At 36.7% G+C, this 20,316-nt stretch overlaps 1 protein-coding gene across 4 annotated transcripts in view; it reads left to right on the top strand.

The window, feature by feature from the left end:
* Nucleotides 1-20,316, top strand: part of PHKB (phosphorylase kinase regulatory subunit beta) — a 216,756-nt gene that overhangs the window by 173,833 nt on the left and 22,607 nt on the right. For 3 of the 4 annotated variants that reach the window (XM_048816937.2, XM_048816934.2, XM_048816936.2), the window contains 10 exons: nt 365-448; nt 950-1,054; nt 2,465-2,547; nt 2,631-2,721; nt 6,495-6,556; nt 6,645-6,807; nt 8,300-8,381; nt 11,573-11,630; nt 13,760-13,850; nt 15,090-15,292. In XM_048816937.2, the coding sequence (XP_048672894.1) occupies nt 365-448; nt 950-1,054; nt 2,465-2,547; nt 2,631-2,721; nt 6,495-6,556; nt 6,645-6,807; nt 8,300-8,381; nt 11,573-11,630; nt 13,760-13,850; nt 15,090-15,292 (1,022 nt within the window). Of the gene's footprint in view, nt 1-364; nt 449-949; nt 1,055-2,464; nt 2,548-2,630; nt 2,722-6,494; nt 6,557-6,644; nt 6,808-8,299; nt 8,382-11,572; nt 11,631-12,658; nt 12,750-13,759; nt 13,851-15,089; nt 15,293-20,316 lie in introns of all 4 variants that reach the window. The other variant, XM_048816935.2, reaches the window with a different exon arrangement.

Here is a 20,316-nt window from a genome sequence, read left to right as displayed (position 1 = left end):
TGATCTGCCAGAGGTGATGTGGCTTTCATTATATTGAACATGGTTTGTCAATGAAGAGATTATTAAAAGTTAAGATAATTCACTTTTTGCTTCCTTACTTACTGGGCCAAATTCAGTCCTTGGGCTACACATTTAGTCAAGTTTTATCTGTTTTTCTCAGTTCTTTTACTATGATACAGATGTATGTCCAAAAAGCCAATAACAAGAAAAAATTGTAATGGTTTTATATTTATGCCCTCCTCAAAAAAAAAGCTGAGTTCATGTTTCTGGGGTTGTTTAATGCTGGGGGGAAAAACAAGAAGGACCTGAATTTTGCCTGTGTAACTAGATGGCCTTACAGTGTCACAATTACTATTTCTTTCAGGCTTACTTTCATTTGGGGATTAATGACAAACTGGGATTATCTGGAAGACCCGACAGGCCTATCGGATGCCTTGGAACATCAAAGGTCATTGCAAGAAGTGACTGATTTGTATTACTATAATTAGCATGTACTCCAGACAAATTTTGGATTATTTTGTGGAGACAGAATACTATTTAAATTGTTGAATTTACTAAATGTAATCTTATTTTCTGCATGTAAATCGTATTGTTTATTATAAAATGTTTTTAATATAGTTTATAAACTCATTAAGGACAGAGCATAAACTATCTCACTATTAAATTATTTCATGCCTTACCTAAGCAACTAGTTACAGCAATACTTACTCACCCAAGACAAGCTTGATCATGATTGGGTGAACCGCTGTGATTAAAAAAGAATGTGGATTTGCTCACTGTGTAAGAACAAGGATTCTTCAAATTAGATTTTTCAGTTGTCCTTTTTGCAGATCATTATTACTTTGACAATTCTGCAAGACTACATCTGTGTTTTCACTTTTTAAACTGTATTAATGTTAGTTTAATATATTTTAAAGAAATGGGTAATGTTAGCTTTTTCTTCCTACAGATTTATCGAATACTAGGAAAGACTGTTGTTTGCTACCCAATCATTTTTGACCTAAGTGACTTCTACATGTCTCAGGATGTTATGCTGTTGATCGATGACATTAAGGTATTTATCTGTTGTTTATCTTATGCAACCTGATGAAATAAGTCCTATATTAAGAATAAATTGTGCTGTTCTAAAGGTTTGATGAAATGTAGGATTGAAAAAGGGGGATGAAAAAATATATAGTCTGTATACCTTACTATATAATGTAAGACGAGCAAAGTTATGGTGGGAAGAACAATGCAAATATTAGCATTAATATACTATTAGACCAGTGCAGACCCTAGTGGATGTTCTACGTTGGCAGAAATCTAACTCCAGGAGGGGATGAGAATGCAGTGGCACAACATGCACGAACCCCTGTTTTCCAGGGAAACTCAAGTGCAGCCCCAAAGACAGACAAATTTGGCAGGGGCAAGGGGCATGGCCAGTTCACTTTAGGGATGCTTTGATTGAAAGCCTCATTTGCTGGGGCTTTTCTGGAGCCTTGGCTACAAATTAAAATTTGCCTTCCTTGGGTGAAACACAGTTAAGGGCAGCAGTGTAGCTATGTGAATAACTGGTTGTTCAGTTTGCAGCAAGGACTGGAACCTGGCTATGACCCTCCCAAATCAGTGCCCTGGCCACTAGACTATAGGGTCATTCCTCTCTCTCTGGTCTGTTGAATATTTAATTATTTATGCAAAGTGGAACGACATCAACAGGAGAAATTGAGAGAGACCCACCCTAGAATACTTTATAGCCCTGTAGGCAGGGCATTCATCTGCAAGTTCAAATCAGGCAGAGTGGGGATGTGAATCTGGGTCTTCCATGTCCTAGGTGAGTGCTCTAACCGTGGGGCTATCAGGTATCAGACCACTGCCACCCCCTCTTCAGTTTCAAAAATGGCACCTAAGGCCCCTTATGAATCTATCCTGACTTTTTTTTTTATTGATGAAACTAATCAGTGAATTCATGTCAAATAGGGGATAGTTTCAGTTGACCTCTAACTGCATTTTTCAGCAAATATTCTATTTGAAAAAATGTCCCCCAGTTCTAGTGCCAGCATCACCTGCCCTATTCCCCCATCCTCATAGTGAAATGACCTGGGCTGCAGCAGCTACTTCTGGTGTATAAAAGGTGCCAATGATCTCCCCTGCACTTTCACTCACTATTCACATCAGAACCCTCTTTATACAGATCAGTAGATGTAATCCAATATTTCATTCTGCTCAGACTGGTGACTTGGTTGGTTTGTGCCTAACCTATAATGAGAGCAATGTTGTTATAAAGCTGTGGCTATGCAGTGTTTGCAAATTGCTTACATTCTGCAAAAAAAGAAATAAATACATAACTGAAAAAATTAATTGTTTGGGATTTGTAATCTGTTGGGTTTATAGCAGTACCCTTTATTTTAAGTTGTTTGTTATAGTTACAATATATTGTACTGTATGTTTCCTGGCATGAATCACATACACTTTTATGTTTACCTAGAATGCATTACAGTTCATTAAGCAATATTGGAAGATGCATGGTCGCCCCCTGTTCCTCGTGCTTATCCGTGAGGATAACATAAGGTATGGAATACATGTGAAGATCATTATTTGTAATGTGATTTTTCACATTTTTAATATTAATGTGTTTGTTTTTAAAATTATAGGGGAAGCAGATTCAACCCAATATTAGATATGCTGGCAGCCTTTAAAAAGGGAGTTGTTGGAGGAGTGAAGGTTCATGTTGATAGAGTGCAGGTATTCTTTTTTTTCCTAAATGTTGCATTCATACTCTGGCAGTAGTCTGTGTTAGTCCATGAACTGTGAATTATTTCTACAGACATTTTATTCCATCAAAATTCTTTGGTTTCTCATGTGACTTTTTAATACCTCACTGAGTGTTATAAAATTAAAGATGAGATAAGTCAAGGGTTCTGCTTTTCTTTAAAGCCTTTTGTTAAGTTTCTGTACACTGTAAATCATGCTTTCTCTAAACAGGAGCACAGGGCTTTGATATTTTCAACAAAGGTCCTTTTAATGTGGCAGGAAATCTATTTTATTTTTACTTCCAGCCATCTGTCTTGTGGAATTTATCACAAAAGGGCAAGCCCTTGATATCAAGGCTTAAGGGCTCTATTCTGGGCCATATCAACAGCAGGGAAAAGTGTGTGTTTCACATGTTAACTAATGTTAAAATTCTAGCCAGTTTTAATACATTAGCTGCTCAAGATAAATCTTAAGGGGGAGACTAGGGTTTACCGCAAGCAGCTAAAATGTTAAAATTACGAAGAGAACATTCCTAGCTCTAACAGTAAAATAAATGCTTTCAATGACCATTTAAATAAACATTTGTAAATTACCTAGTTCATAAAATCTCTGGCTATCATAAGTTAGAGTTCCTGATGTCAATGTCATTGCCATCCATGCAAAGCACTACCTGCAGGCTCCAGGGGGCTTTTGATGTTTATCTGGAATGCCTCCTGTTTATTACTTTGTATTTTATTAAATTGATATATTGTCACAAGAAACATTTCTCAAACATTATCTACAGTGTGCTCTTACATTATTTTACACATTGTACTATTTCAAAGTCCTCAGTAAACCATTGTTCCCCTCCACATTCAATTCCTTTCCCTGAAGATACTTTAAATAATTAATAAGCCTTTTAGAATTGTTTTATCAATTTGACAATCACTGCTGTTCATGTTGTCTGTCTTATTCATGAAGGGTGGAAAAACATTTCAATAACATTTTTAACTGGCTTGGGTCTAGGATGGTTTTCATCGAGGTTGTGTTGTGCTGTGTCTTGGTATTCTGTGTGCTCTGGGTTTTCACCATCCAATTCTAATCATGGGCACCAAAAATTAGAGATGAGCATTGTTGATGAATGTGACACTAGTAAATAAAGTTATATACTATGCCCCACACCCCTGAGTATCTCTTCATGATATATTTCTTTGAAAACCTACTGAGATTTTTCCAAGAATATATTGTTAAAGCAGCTGTGAAGGTAAGTAATCATTTCCACAGGATTCAGTATAATATATACTGACTAGGTTAGGTTTATAGTATATTAACTATGATACAGTGAATGTTTATTTCCTACTACAATTTTAAACTAAGGATGTGGAAACTGATTTGGGTGAAATAGGAATCATCTTGAATCTTTGATTCCTCTCTCAACTCTAAACTTTTATTTGAGGTTTTGTAGAGTTTTAGGAAGTCTTGTTATCTCCTTTCCCCCTCCTCACCCAAAATTTGTAGGCCCTGCTGATCAACTGAGGAGAATTATTTGTTAGACAGAAAATAATGTATATGTTCCTTTAGTCTAAGAATTGTCTTACAAACTTATCATACAGTTTGGTCAGCTGATATATTATGCCAAATGTGTAGAAAATGCAAGAATTTCCACTACAGGATGTGCAAAAGCTCAATCATTTAATCTCCTGAATATATTGTCATATTTTGGAAATTGTGCATTTCATTAAAGAGGAAAAAGTCCTGAAAAAGTGGCTGAAATTGCAAAGAGGTGGTAACGCATCATCTATTAAAACAATATACTTTATACTGCTTTTTCATAATTTATATTGAGCTTGTACATTTGTATGTACATATCTGAACATGTACAGTTAGGCTTTAATATCTTAATTCACAAAAGGGGATGTACAATCTTTGCTTGTGACATGTACATTAAAATGTATTCATCCTTTCAGGCAACATATAATTAGGCTTGGCAGAATTCAGTTTTTATTTTTTCATAATTTTGACAGACAATATCTGTTTAATGACAGTAGATGTTGAGATTCAAAAAGTTAAAACTTTATAACCATTAAAACTTAAATTGTCCACATCACATGTCAAAATATACAAAGTAAATATTCTTAAATTAAACTCTAATAGTTCTCAAGCAGCATTTTTCTTTCTTTGCCTAACTGTAAATTTCACTTATTATCAATGGAAATATTTTTTGTATGTTTGTATGTGTCTAGTAAAATGGACAATTACTTATTAAAAACCTAATCCTTACAAGCCTACAAATAATTTCCAGCACTGTTCTTAATCATTTTTACTTTCGTTGTCTGTAACTGCTTCCATCATCAGCCGTGTTCCAGAGGATTATGTGTCATAAAGATGGCTGGAGGACATCCGCAATAAAAATAAACAAAAAAAAGCAAGCAGCTTTTTATTTTCACAATCAACTCTTACAGTGTAATACTGTGGTATTTTACTATAAATTGTAAAATGAAAACTGAGTTTAAAAGTTCACAGGACATGCATCCAGTTTTTTTTCTCCTATTGACAACTATCAAAACACAATGCTTTTTAAGAAAGTCCTCTTTAAAACTGCTTTATTAGAACAGATTTTCTCTAGAAGTACATATATATGAAATTCATATGAATATCAAATGAATTAATTGTAATCAATAAGCATATTAAAATATTAATGACAGAATCTTAACGTTGTTAGAGAGAGCGCAAATATTTGTCTGTAGACGTATGTGTACATATGTATATATGTATGGGGACAAGAGGGAGGTACCTCTAGACTAAGGAATGACCTAAGAATAAGGAATCCCAATAGATTTGCTATGCTGGGAGTTGGGTGAAACCTTATTCAAACTTGTGGGCATAACAGGTGCTCTTCATTCAAGATAAATGTAAAAAGCAATTAAATAACCCAACTCCAGGAATTATGGCCCTGGGGCTTCCCCTCCTTGGGGGAGGTTGACTGGGGGCAAGACCTGCTCCCCCACCCCAGGCACCTCTGGAGCTCCTGGGGGGGGGAGGGAAGCCCCAGGGTCATGATTTCTGGAGCTGGGAGGCTTGGGCCCCAGCTGCCTGGATGGGGGCTGGCTAGCCACGCAGTGGCTGCAGCTGGGCTTGGGGCCCCAGAGGGACCCTCTGTCAGGCATGCCAGCAGCTAAGCCTACTCTCTGCATCCTGTTGGGCTCAGATGTGCTAGGAGCCACCATCTCCAGCTCCTGCCTCTTCTGTCTATGGCCAAAGGTGGGCCTGGGTCCCCTGCCCTGTCCCCTCTTGGTGCACCTCTGCATACTAATGCATACTATAAGAGGAGAGAATGGCTACTTTACAATAACTGTGATTCTTCAGGATGATGATGTCAGTATGTTCCCATGACCTGCTCTCTATCCCTGCTTTTTGGATTCCTCAGCAATGTGAGGTACCTGCACACCTACAATGGGAGCCACACTGACTACATCTCAAAGAACCACAATAACTGTAGGGTATGTAACCAGTCTTTCTGTAATTGTAGAAAAAAGGCTATTATGATTTGTGGTGATAACATACTACACTTGCCACTCATACTACACTTGCTACTTGCAGGAAAAGGTGCATGAAAACTGAAAAGAAACTGGTATTTTAAAATATAGCAGTTTCTTATCAGTCTAACTCAAATATTCCTGTTTAGTAGGGGGCAATTTGTTATGTTGTTGATCTCAGAATTGGTATGTGCAATGTACAGACTGATACTGTCTTGCTGAGTGCTTGTTTTTTTTTTTCCTCCCCAGACATTAATATCTGGTGCAGTTGTTGAACAACTTGACTTTCTGAGAATCAGTGAAACAGAAGAGTAAGGATATGTGGGAGATCTAATTATGGTGTTTTTCACAATTAAAATATCTTCTGAAGTGTGGACAATTAAATAATTATTTTTTCAGGCCTCCCGAATTTAAGAGTTTTGAGGAGCTGGAACTTCCAAAACATTCAAAAGTCAAGAGACAAACTAGTACTCCAAATGTTTCTGAACTCGAACAACAACCAGAAGTAAATATTAATGACTGGAAAAACAGATCGACTTACGAGATTCTTGAGAAACTGAATGTAAGAAAATTGGAGAAATTGTTCTGTAGTTTAGTTCTAGTTCTCATCAGATGATTTTTTTTTTGTTTTAATTCTGCTAGTTAACAGCACGTTCTTCAGATGAACATGGTTAATATTGTCACCCCAGCAGCCACTCTCAACAGTTTTCTTGGCCAGAAACTTTATATTTCATTAAATGTTTATTGATTTTTTTTTCATAAACAGATAATGAAAAGTACAAAAAGATAAATGACTTATGGCTAATATATGTTTCCAAATACCACGTGCTTCACAGGGTCTTTAAGAGAATTATACAATAATGCAGTTTTACAGCTTGTCAAAGCTGCAAGACCAGACAAAACCTACACAGAGATAACATGTTAGCATGGGGTAATAAAACAGGAGATGACGTACATAAATAGGGAGAGTAGTGAAGGAAGGGAAAAGAGAAGGGCTTAGGTGGAGTGGAGGTCTGGCATTCTTTGAGCACCCATCAACATTTTTTATCTAAATGCATCTGGAAACAGGGTCAATAATTCTTTTAATTCATATAATTGTTCTCCACAGTTTTTAAATAGAACTAGTAACTTCTGGCTTCTCCTACACTGATATTTGCTTCAAGAGTCTTCCCTCATTGTAGCCCTCTCCCCAGGTGCCACAGAACCCTCTGAGCTGCCACATTCCAGCTAACAGTTTTCCATACTCCCTTTAATAGAATCCATATTATTTTTTTTTCTGGTAACACCTGAAATATTGTAAATGGGGAGAGATGGTTGCATCCCATATGAATAAATACCTCATATCTAGACTGCAGCTCCAAAAAAAACCCCCAAAAAACAAAAAAACCCTGAATGGTTGAAATCCACTAAGACAGACTGATGACCTTTTGGTGACTTTTGACGGTAAGATCAACTATATAAGTTTCAATTGGGTATTTTTCCTGTACCCAGAAACCAACAATGAATGAGTATTTCGCATTTCAATATTCTGTCTTAGTGGGAACTTGGAAAACTATCATGTCAGTTAGTCATCTGATCACAAGCATTTGTTTTGCAAATGGTAGAGGTCAAGGGCACTGAGACAGGAATGATCTTTCTGAGCTAAGTGGTGCAACTTTATTGAACCTTAATATATGTCCTTAAAAAAGCCATTCTAAAGCAGCAGTGAAAAGAGAATTCCCAAACTCTGTACCAGTGTTGCTGTGCCACTCTTTCCTTCAGAGGAGATAGAAAATGAAGACAGAGATAATTATATAACTGGGGTATCACTAAGGTCCTGATCTGGTAAGGTGCCGAGAGCCCTCAACTCCCACTGAAAATCTAAATTTGGCTATTTGGTTACCATTGTAGGGGGACCAAATGAAGATTTAGCATTTGAGGAGAGGGGAGACTTTCTCCTTGAAATGTATGTTGTATGCTACTGCTAAAACAATTGTCTTCTGGTTCGTGTGGAATTTGTAATAACTGTGATGCCTTTTGCTAGTCATTTAAATCTGAAAGTTGTTCTTTTTTAGGACTGCAATTGCCTAGCAAGTCAAGCAATTCTGTTGAGTATTTTGCTCAAAAAGGAAGGACCGAATTTCATCACCAAGGAAGGTGAGATATCCTTTCATGTGACTATTCTAAATATTAGAGGAGGCAGTTTTCTGTGTAGTTCTAATGAACATGAATAATGGACATGGTTACAAAAAGTTGTGTAGCTATTTTCTTCTCTATTAAAGCAGTTTCTGCTTTAGATGGAAAATGCACATCAATATACTGTAGTGTGGAATGAGCTGTTAAATCTAGTAACTCTTTTAAATTGTTTGCATGCAGCATGTTGCCTATTCATAATTCTGAGCAAACAATTTTTGTCAGAAAGGGTTTGATTTTGTATAATAAAATGAAGCTGAAGACAGGTTGTGTGTGCCTCTGCCTCTTAGTCTAAAGTGTATTAGGAATCTTATATGGATGGTTTTGTTTTATTTTCCTTATTTTGTAAAATCAGATTTTATTTCAAAATATTATCTATAGAGGTTATTCTGCTTCAGTTTTATATCAAAGTTTTGTATTAAAATGCAGAATTTAAATACACATAAGACATTGCGAAACATAAGATAATAATAATCCAATAATGCTAACCTAGATAATGGTAGATTGGGACCAGCTCTGCTTCCCTCAGGAAGCAAACGGATGGGAAGGGGAAAATAAGGGTTGGGGAGTGGGGGAGCTATGGCTCCATACAGGCCAGTGGTGTGAGCTGTACCCTTTCAAGGCTGCTGTAAACTGTTTCCCACCCCTCAACCCACAGACACATCCCAGAGAAAGAGGTGATCAGAGGTGGAATTAGGACTCTGCTTCACATTTTCTCCCTTGGATAATCGTAGGGTATTATAGTTTACCCACTACTTTATTTCACAGAGCTCTACCTGAAGATGGTCTAATTCTATGTTAGTGCACATGATGGAGACTTGGCACTTGTAATATAAATACACCTTATATGCAGTATCGCAGTATAATACACATCCTGGAAAGTACTAAAAAATACAACATGCTTCATTGTATTTTATTTTTTTAACTTTATTTTTATTGTTTTTATTTAACAATATTGTTTTATTTAACTTTATTTTTATTTGTTTTGTGTTTATATTGTAAATATATACAATATAAACACAAAACATATATGAATATATTCACAAGATGGAAATATCATATAAATAACAACATTCAGTATTTGTTATTTGTAAAACCTGGAAAACAAAACAAAAACAAGCAAACAAACAAAAAACCTTAATCCATAGAGGTTGTGCAGGGCATCAATTACTAAAGTGACTAAATAGATAAATAAGTAAGAACATGTAAGTGAACAGGGGGTTGGACTAGATGACGTCCTGAGGTCCCTTCCAACCCTGATATTCTATGATGTCTTATGAGCATCAGGGACTAATATACTAAACTGCAAAAGTATGCAGTAGTTTCATGTGTGACAAGGCACCCTCATATTTCTTCCAAGTGTTTCTATTAGGCACAATCATTTTTTCCATTAGTGGAGTAGTAGAGAGCTCACTAAGCTAGTCGGTATATGAGGGAGGAATTGCAGATTTCCATTTTCTAAAAATAACTCTTTTGGTCACTAAAATAGTTACTGCAGTCAATTTCTTAATGTTAACTGGTAATACCAACTCATCCAAACCCCTAAAATACACAAGCTTGGCTCAGCAAAGATAGCAACTCTTAAAGTTTTTGGGAGTGCACTGAATAGGGTGTTCCAGAACACGTGCATTTTTGACAGGTATAAAGGATGTGTGAAAGGTTGATTCATTGTATTATAAAAACATGTTTAAGGTTTTGTGAATTTTGGCCACTGTATCCAGACACGTGGTCTACTTCTGAACATCAGGGAGGTGTTCACCCTCCCACAACCCCAAATTGTCTGGAAAGTAATTTGTTGTGGGCTTAGACACCTCCGTAGCTTTCTGTGGTCATTACTCTGAATATGTAGTTTCTTGCTCTAATGGAAAATGTTCATAGGAAACCTCCCACATTGAAGGTTAGTTGCAACCAACACAATCACCTCATCTCCCTGATCCTCAGCTCATAATGAAGCAAGTACTCATCTGGAGACCTCTGGGATTAATAAAATTCTTGCATTGCCTTCTGATCAGATAGTACTAATCTGTGCAAATCAGAGGCCTCATCCAAGATGAAGTAGTGGATAGTGATAACTTTAATAATTACTGATCTTGCATTAAAGAGTACAAATCATTGACTAGAGTCCCTGGCCAGCTAATTTCTTAGGCTATCCCACACGGGCAGTGAGACTGACATTCAACACTGAATATGTGTTGTACACAATAAATAAATAAAATATTCTCTTCCTACCTAACCTCCACTTCTACCAATAATGGTTTGAAGGACCTAAGTCCTTCCAGCTGACATGCCCAGGGCCTTCAGATTTACATATCCACAAGCTATGATCTTGCAAATCAACTCTCTCATGCACCCTACATTGTCTATTGAAGGGAGGTTGCTGCTACACCTGGGGGGTGGATATAAGTGCATCTCATCTATGAATTTTAAATCTGATGGATATTTCAAGCCTAAGGAATTGAATGGTTATCAGCACCCACTCTGACTTCTCACTGAGTGGTCTCCGTGCAACTCCCAGTTCTCAATCCTTTACCATTGAGGCAAAATTAGTGCAGCAGGGCCTGTGGATTTGGGGGAAGGTGATATAGGAAACGAGTTCTGAGCAGTGCAATATTGTATAATAATGCATATTGAGCTATTACAAGTGCTGCTGCATTACTAGTCTATTTGTAATAAAACTGTCAGACTTCATTTTCTGGACATTCTTACCAATGCCCATTTTTGGTCTATTTAAATCTTCAGCCATCCTTCAAGGTAGTCATCAAAAAGAAAATCTTTGAAAAATAAGCCAATAATTCACATTTAGGAAAAGTTATTATATACTTAGCAACAGAAAAGAAACCAACTTTATTTTTTTATGTTACATGTATTTTAGCTGGCTGCTTATATGAAAATTATAAAATGCTGTAGAACATTTGATTTATTGAGTTTTCTTATGGTATCCCAACAGGTTTGACGAAAATTAGTCAGAGTTACTTGAGTGGTGTCAAAGGACACAGGTGATGACTAGGTGGCAGGTTAAATTTAAACTTTAAAGTTAAACATGTACTTAAGTGCTTTACTGAATCTGGTTCAAAATTAACTAACATCTCTATCAAACTTATTTTATTGTTGCTGAATAAAAGTCACTACAGCTTTTATTTTTTTCATGTGTTTAGGTACTGTTTCTGATCAGATTGAAAGAATCTATAGACGAGCTGGCAGCAAAAAGCTCTGGTTTGTATATAATATCTTTGTGTTTCACTTTTGTTTGACAGATAAATGTTGTTTTCCTCATGTTTATGAAACATAAGGCCAGATTTTTAGGTAATGTAAAGAAGCACAGCTCTGCTGACTTCAGTTCAGCCATACCAGTTTACACCAGCTGAAGATCTAGCCTGTATCTCTTAACATAAAGAAACAAATGGAAATTAATGTACATGTGATGTACCTTGTTCCTGTCACAAATATATCACAAAGCAGATGGCTCAGTGATCAGAGCAATAAATGTTATTCTTCATAAATTGGTCTGTAGCCATGTGAAGACCCATTAGTATAAACTGTGATTGTCGACGTTGTCCCTGAAATCAGGGTGACTGGTATTACTTTTTCTTGTAGAATTGTGTTAAAATATGTCCGTTTAACAGGTTGCATGGTAAACATACAGTACTAGTCAAACAAAAAGAATTAGAATTAGTAGGGTAATTGACATGATCATCTCTTGGGGAGAATGTTACAACAGTATAAAATAATGGCTTTCAGTAGCAAGGTTGGTAGTCAAAAAAATTAAATTAATAACAAAAGTAGCTACATTTATGCAGCTTACTGCTTATTGTTCCTGAAGACATTTGGGTTAATGATGGCTTTACCAAAATAATTTTTAAAGGGTTGGGAAAGTAAAGTATAGTATTTTACATGTAGTTTGAGTAATTGCTTTATTCAGACTGAAAGTTGAATAGAAATCTCATTATTTAGTATAGAAAACAAGATTTGAGCCTAAGATGAAGCCCACTCTCACCTTGTAAATACTGTTAACCAATAAGGTGTTTTTTGGAAAAGATATTAACTACATAAATACAAGAATTGATTTCAGTTTTTTAGTTTTAGTCAGTTAATAAATGAAATGGACCTGTATCCAATTATAAACCAAATGTTTTCATTGTTGGTATTTTTAATACTTAGAAAACTGAGGCATTTTATAAAACTAAAATATGTAAAGTCTTATTTTTTATTTCTCTTTTATGATTGTCATATGACATACCTAGGTTGATGGTACGCTACAGTGCTGCATTTACACAGAAATTTGCTTCCTCTATAGCCACACATATTACTACTTTGCTGGTACATGGGAAACAGGTAAAGTGCACAGAGGTCTTAAATAGTGCTGCTTGAGATTTGTTGGCTTACTTGCATTTTGATGGATCAGCTAGCGCAGTTTTGAAATGCTTTGCTCTTGATTTTGAAAGAGTGCACACCATTTTTCACAGAAGTCAGTATCAGTTGGGTTGATGGATTTTGTACTAACTTTATTGAATATTGTAACTTGTTCATTAACTCTCTTGATAAATGATTCTTTGCAGCTACAAACCCCATGTAAGAAAAGCTTAAACTTAGCTTAAACTTCAGTTTCCATTTTGTCATGAAATTATGTTTTATAAAGTTAAATATTACTTTTTAATAGTAATAATACCGTGTAATTCTAGTTATTTTTTAAATTTGCAGCCAGTTTTAAACCCAGCACTTTACATGATTCCCTTCTTTTCATCGCTTACATATAAAATATTGCCTGGAGGCAAAAATTGTCAAAAATGTCATTTAAATATTTGTTGCACATGCTGTACTTACTCTTACAACAAAATTTTTTGCCTAATCTTTCAGTATAACTTTCTGAGAAGTTAAATGCTTTATTTCCTTTGCAAAGAATGAGTAATATGGTTTGCTTGAAAATTTCTAAATCTTTCAAAAACAAACCAAAACATCTACCAAAGAGAAATTTTTCACTAATTGCAAATTGGTGGCAAACAAAAACATTGGTGGCAAACAAAAACAGACATTCTTTGACAGAAGAAATAATGATAACATGCTGTTTTCTTAACATGTTGTGAGAGAAAAGAAAGCCAGCTTATTATTTGCAGTCCATAGTTTAATGAGTTCTAACTGTTCCCAATACAGCTATTATTGAATACTTGCTCTAGTGATTAATAAAAAAGAAAAACTGTATGAAGTGACATTTCAAAAAATTATATGTATATTCATGGTTAGTCTTTTGGGACTTATCAAATGTGGTGACAAAATTCAAACACATATTTGAATTCATTAAACTAGCATTTGATATCCAGTGGGATTGCTCTGTTTTCTGCCCTCAGGTCTGTTGTGCGCTTCGCAGCAAGCCTTTTAGGTAAACTAGTGGACAGCCTTGCACCATCTATTACTAATGTTTTAGTTCAGGGCAAACAGGTAAGTCTGCATTTTTCAGAATTGCATTCAGCAATGGTGATCAAGAGAAAAAAATCTATATAGGCTCTTTCATTTTGTAGGTCTCAGATACTTTAAAAAGTACAAGACTCAAAAAGCTCATTTATTAAATAACAAAAGAACTGAGTAAAATAAAAATTAGTAAATATAATGTTCTGCATATACTTGTGCTAAGAAATGTATGCATATCTAATGAAGTTGAGAGCAACACAGAGTAGATAGTTGAGAAGACCAGAACTAGATGGGGAAGAGGAGAGAGACATGCTGCAATTAAAGTTAAGGGGGAAAATATATGTGAGAAATTTTAAGGAAGAATTAGTATACAAAAGGACATTGAAGCAAGTAGTAAAACATTATTTAAAGAAAAAGTTAATATATAGAACCTAAAAAGCTAAAAAGGATATTAGTAAATTGTGTACTATGAGTAGCCAGTGAGTGGGGAACTTTTCACCATTCACATTTTTCTGTCTTTACACCTCTGCCTTTGTCCTAGACCCTAAATTGGACTATTGTTTGCTCTCCTGGCACAAAAAGTTTAAAGTAATTATAATATGATTATAAAAAGTTTCTTTCAATTCGAAAAATATATATATTGGGCCATTTCATCATGAAGTTATTCCAAACACGAAGGGCTGGTAGCATGCTTCTGGTGCTATGTAGGAAAGTCAATGTGCATGTAGAGTGGTTTGTAGTTGCTTATTTTCACCTTTTTTTATTAACCTGTCCTGGTCAAAACATTTTTAATGTAGATTTTTTTAAATGTCAGGAAGAGTGTGTGTTTCTCTGTTTCACTTACAGTAAATGAGAAATTTTAAAATTTTACATTTTTAAGCATGTTTTTCTTTTGGCTAATTAGTCCAATATCTTGATTGCATTAGAATTTTAAAACCTAGAACACAATTTTGGAAAAAAAATATTAAGAAAACAGTAACAAGAATCATGATTCCTTAATTTTAAGGAAGGCTTGCTAGAAAGCTATGACCTGGGAAAGGAAAGTACTATCTAGAAAACTATCCAAACTGTTCCAAAATAAAGTGATGGCCTACTAAGGTTTCTTTCTCTTGGGCCAGTTACTCTTACCAATCAGTTGACACCACACTATATTTTACCCCGAATGCAGTTTTAATACTACCAGGAAAAGCTTAGACTATGAAGTCTAACTTATAATTGTCATCTGTTGTTCCTGTTTTTTCCCCTACATTGTTGCTAATATGTTCTTAGGTGACTCTTGGAGCTTTTGGCCATGAAGAAGAAGTTATTTCCAATCCCTTGTCTCCAGGAGTGATTAAGAACATCCTCTACGACAAGTGTAATTTACAGGATGAGAGGGAAGCTGTAATTCAACAAGAACTTGTCATTCATATTGGCTGGATCATCTCAAACTCACCTGAACTATTTAGTGGCATGTTAAAAATACGAGTTGGGTCAGTAACATGTCTTTGTTTCTTTTTTTTTTTATTATTTATGTGTATTATGGTAGCAACAAGATGCCCCAGCTAAGATCAGGGCCCTGGTGCGCTAGTGATTTATTTAAGCAAATATACTGAAGCTTTTATTTATTTATTATATTTTGCACTAAGTCTTAGTTTATTTTGCACTTAGTTTAATGTGATATGTATTCTGCTATAGTAATATTTCCAGCTAAATTAGAGTTAGTTCAGGTAAATATCACGTACATGTTCTTTTTCAGAGAATATACTTGTCTTTCCAACCCAAACTTCAGATCATTCAGCAGGATATAGTTCTTCTATACTAGCTCTATTAAAACATTTTTATCACGCAAGTCACAGTCAGATTCACATTACTCTGCCAAGCTGTATACAGTGCGCAGTATAATGAGTATTACTTTTATGCAGTGTTACATGGTGGAGTCACTTTATTACATCTAAACAAAGCTTTTAAAATGGAGGCTATTTTCCGAGATTTTATGATGCTATCTTTTCTTTCTCAAGTAGTTTCTGCTTGACTGCTGATTTACCTTTTTCAGATTCAATTTATATTATTTTTGTTGGATAACATCCTCATCTTCTGAATTACTAATTTTGTGCTGAAGCTTCTTAGATTTCGTGTGAACTATATATGTTTAATTTATTCTAAAAATAGGTCCCCTGCTGTTTTATTTTTGCTTTTCTATATTCACCATATACTTTAGATGAGAAATATTACTTCTTTTCTTTAAATGCTATGTCAGTAAAGTTAAAAATTTAATTCTACTATCATGTAAAATTGTATTTATGTACAGTAGAGGAGCATCATCATGAAGAAAAAACTTAATGGAAAGCTTAAACTTTCTTAGTTCTTGAAGTGATTGCACATGTACATTCCACTCTTAGTGTTGGTGCATCCAGTACATGACTGTTGGAAACTGCTTGCCTCAGCGGTACCAGTTGGGTGACTTGAGCTCATTCTGCTGCCGCATGCCACTGCGTGACGATATTAAAGGCGGAGCCACCCATAGACCTGCTCAGTTCTTTCTTACAACCTGAAATGGTCATTGGAACTCTGTTTTATACCAGAACAGTTTTAAATTAATCACTGCTTCGCTTGGGAACCATATAGGAGGTTCCATGTGGTCTCTTTGGGAAAGAGAGAGACAGAGTGTGTGTGTTTAAAAAAAAAAAAAAGGACATGTTTCTCCCCCCCCCCCCCATTCCTGGTATTGAGGTATACCCCAGTCACCAGGTTTCAAGTCATGTGCTGCTTGCTCCAGGCCTCTGCCAGTGAGCGACCCGCACCATAGCTCCCTGAAGTGCTTGGGGAAAGCACATGTGAAGGACTGGTTCTAGATTTGCAGGGTGTTCGAGCCTAGGATGAAGAAGGATAGGGAAGCTAAACTGAAGCTCCTGCTGACGGAGGCAGCTCTCAAGCTACCGTCACAGCTGTCCTAGTCTTACTCAGGGTCATGTGCTGCAGCTTAAGTGAGAGAAACACCTGCAGATATTGGCAAATCCCAGCACTGTTCTCCCTTCCTGTACCAAGAAAGAAATACAAAGCTTCCAGAGAGGAAACAGTCAAGGGAAAGTTTCCACCCTCTACGTCTGGGAAGAGGGTCAAGAAGGAGTCAAGTAGAGTGCGCCTGTCAGACCTCTTTCTGATTCCATGGTCACTGGGATGCATGTATTCCTACCCACCAATTCCTTTGATACCAGGAATCCTCAGGAAGATCAGACAAGATGCAGACCTAACAACAATAGCCCCAGCAAGGCCCAGGCAGTTTTGGTATTCCAACCTCATGATCCTGTCAGCATGGCTCCCCGATTGTGTTCCTGATACAACCAGATGTGATCACACAATTGGAGGGACAAATCTATACCTGAAGCCAACATCCCTGCATCTCACAGCCTGGATGCTGGCTGGCTGACATCCACTGACAAATTCTGTTCTCAACAGTTGAAAACATCCTGGTTTGCAGCAGAAATGACTCCACCAGACTTGCCTGTCCCACTAAATGGAAGAGTTTCTCAATCAGGGCATTAGATAATCATCTATCTCCCTTTTAAAGCACTGCTGTCTGACATCATAGAATCATAGAACTGGAAGGGACCTCGAGAGATCATCTAGTCCAGTCCCCTGCACTCATAGCAAGACTAATTATCTAGACCATTCTTGATAGGTGTTTGTCTAACCTGCTCTTAAAAATCTCCGATGATGGAGATTCCACAGTCTCCCTAGGCAATTTATTCCAGTGCTTAACCACCCTGACAGGAAGTTTTTCCTGATGTCCAATCTAAACCTTCCTTGCTTCAATTTAAGCCCATTGCTTCTTGTCCTATCCTCAGCAGTTAAGAAAAACAATTTTTCTTCCTCCTCCTCCTTGTAACAACCTTTCACATACTTGAAAACTGTTATCATGTCCCCTCTCAGTCTTCTCTTTTCCAGACTAAACAAACCAATTTTTTCAATCTTCCCTTATAGGTCATGTTTTCTAGCCCTTTAATTATTTTTGTTGCTCTTCTCTGGACTCTCTCCAATTTGTCCACATCCTTCCTGAAATGTGGCGCGCAGAACTGGACACAATACTCCAGTTGAGGCCTAATCAGAGTGGAATAGAGTGGAAGAATTACTTCTTGTGTCTTGCTTATTACAGTCCTGCTAATACATCCCAGAATGATGTTCTCTTGTTTTGCAACAGCATTACACTGTTGACTCATATTTAGCTTGTGGTCCACTATGATCCCCAGATCCCTTTCTGCAGTACTCCTTCCTAGGCAGTCATTTCCTGGACTACATGCTCATCTGAAAGGATCTGAACCTCTCCATCAACTCCGTAAGAGTATACCTGGTGGCTATCTCTGCTCACCATCCTGTACTGGGAGGCCAAACTGTCTTCTCTCATCCAAGAGTGGATAGATTTCACAGAGCTCTCATTCATGTCATCCCACCAAAGAGACTCCATTGTGCTGAGACCTCAACATTGTTTTAACAGGTTTGACAGGAGCTTCCTTTGAGGTCTTGGTGACCTGCTTCTTGTACCACTTCTCCATGAAGATTGCCTTCCTAGTTGCTGTAACATCAGCCAGAAATATAGGAGAGGTTCAGGCCTTTATGGAAGGACCACTTTGTGTTATTCCACAAGGACAAAGTTACATGAAGACCTTGCCAGAAGCTTTTATCTAAAGTCATTTCTGACTTTAATATAAATTGGATGACCCATCTACCTGTCTTCCTCTCCAAGCCTTGCATCACATGAGCAGAAGCTAAACTTCACACCTTGGATGTCAGGCCTCTTTCTTACTATCTGGACAGAACAAAGCTGTTGAGAAACTCTCCTAGATTGTTCATAGCATTTGTTGATAGAATGAAGTGACAACCAATCTTCACTCAAAGACTGTCAAAATGGGTCTCAGATTATATTAAGACATGCTACATGGTGGGCCACTTAGACCGATCTGGACAGTTTAGGACCTATTCCACCAGAGCTCAGGCTGCCTCATTAAAAGGTGTCCTTATTTTGGAGATTTGCAAAGCAACTACGTGGAGTTCAGGTCACACCTTCACTCAGTATTACTGCTTGGTATAGGGCTCCAGATATGATGCCCACTTCAGTACAGATGTCCTGCACTCACTGCTTCAGTAGACTGAGTACCCACCTCCATGATGAGTTATTGCATGTGAGTCACCCAAAGTGGAAGATATGTAGACAGTCACGCAAAGAAGAAAGAATGGTGTGTTACCCTACAATAACTGTGGTTCTTTGAGATGTTTGTCCATGTGTATTCTACAACCCAGCCTCCTCCCCACTACAATGGAGTTCCTAGCAATCTAGATAATCTTTTAGCGAAGGAACTGGAGAACAATTGCAGATGCCCTATCCTTTATGACCTCAGCCACAGGGTGTGCAGGGCACAGGTAAGGCCCTAATGGACACTGCTACTGAAAAGGTTATGATTTTGTGTGCATGGAGCACATGCACACCAGAAGAGGAATACATGCCAACAACACATCTTGAAGACCACATTTACTGTAGGGTAGATAACTGTTCTTTGGCAGACATTCCAGAAGGAATGTAATTGCAAGTATATGGATAATTTGCAAGGTAAACATGGGCAGTAGCAGTGTTTTCAAGTCAACTTATCTTTAGTCATACTAAAATACTGGTTTTATTAACAGTTCATATTTGATAGAGTCACTCATAAGTGCAACTGTTTTTTTCATTGTAAAACATACTTTCTGCAATGTCTGCTTATTCACATTACTCACCCCAGAATCTTCTTTAAACCAATCCCAGTGTGTCAGTGTTCCTCTCTGTTCCAAGGTTTCATCCTATAGATTCAATTTCATTTTACTGTTATCACCCACTTCAATAAGTAAAATTAACTTTCTCACAGAAATAGTATTCAAGTCTGATGATGATTTGATTTGGTGTCTCATTATTGATTTGTAGTCTGGCTTTGATGTTGAAACAGATCAAGTTCCTGGCAGACCCATTACTGTAACAACCTCTAATCACCTGCTTTCTACCCAAGCTCTGTCACTCAGGTTTTAGCAGGAGATACTTCTAAAGGTTTATTATATCAGACATTTTTCATCTCCACATTTTATATGGTCAGAACACCTCACATAAGCAATTACAAACAGAAAATACCTTGTCGGTAAGTGAACTCCTATTGATGCCTGAACTGCATCTTTGTGTCTGTGAACCAATTCCAAAGGTAATTACTGTATTTTAGTAACAGGACAATGACATTGCTTTGTCCAGGCAAAGAAAATAAATGCAATTGATGTTCTGAACCCATAATCCACTAAAAGCAATTTCTATGAGTTTGCTTCTGACTTTTGATATGAGAGTTGGGGTAATGATAGATTTAGCCATGTAGATAGCTATCTTACTATCCATTAATCATCATATCATATGGCTGTCTGAATCATTATTATCCAAGTGCAGTACACAAACCTTCAAATTACCATGTTTTCATTGATAATATATCTCTTGTAGAATACAGCTTCC

The sequence above is a fragment of the Caretta caretta genome, chromosome 12 (genome assembly GCF_965140235.1).
Source record: "Caretta caretta isolate rCarCar2 chromosome 12, rCarCar1.hap1, whole genome shotgun sequence".
Lineage (NCBI taxonomy): Eukaryota > Metazoa > Chordata > Testudines > Cheloniidae > Caretta > Caretta caretta.
This window is presented reverse-complemented; position numbering and strand designations above follow the sequence as displayed.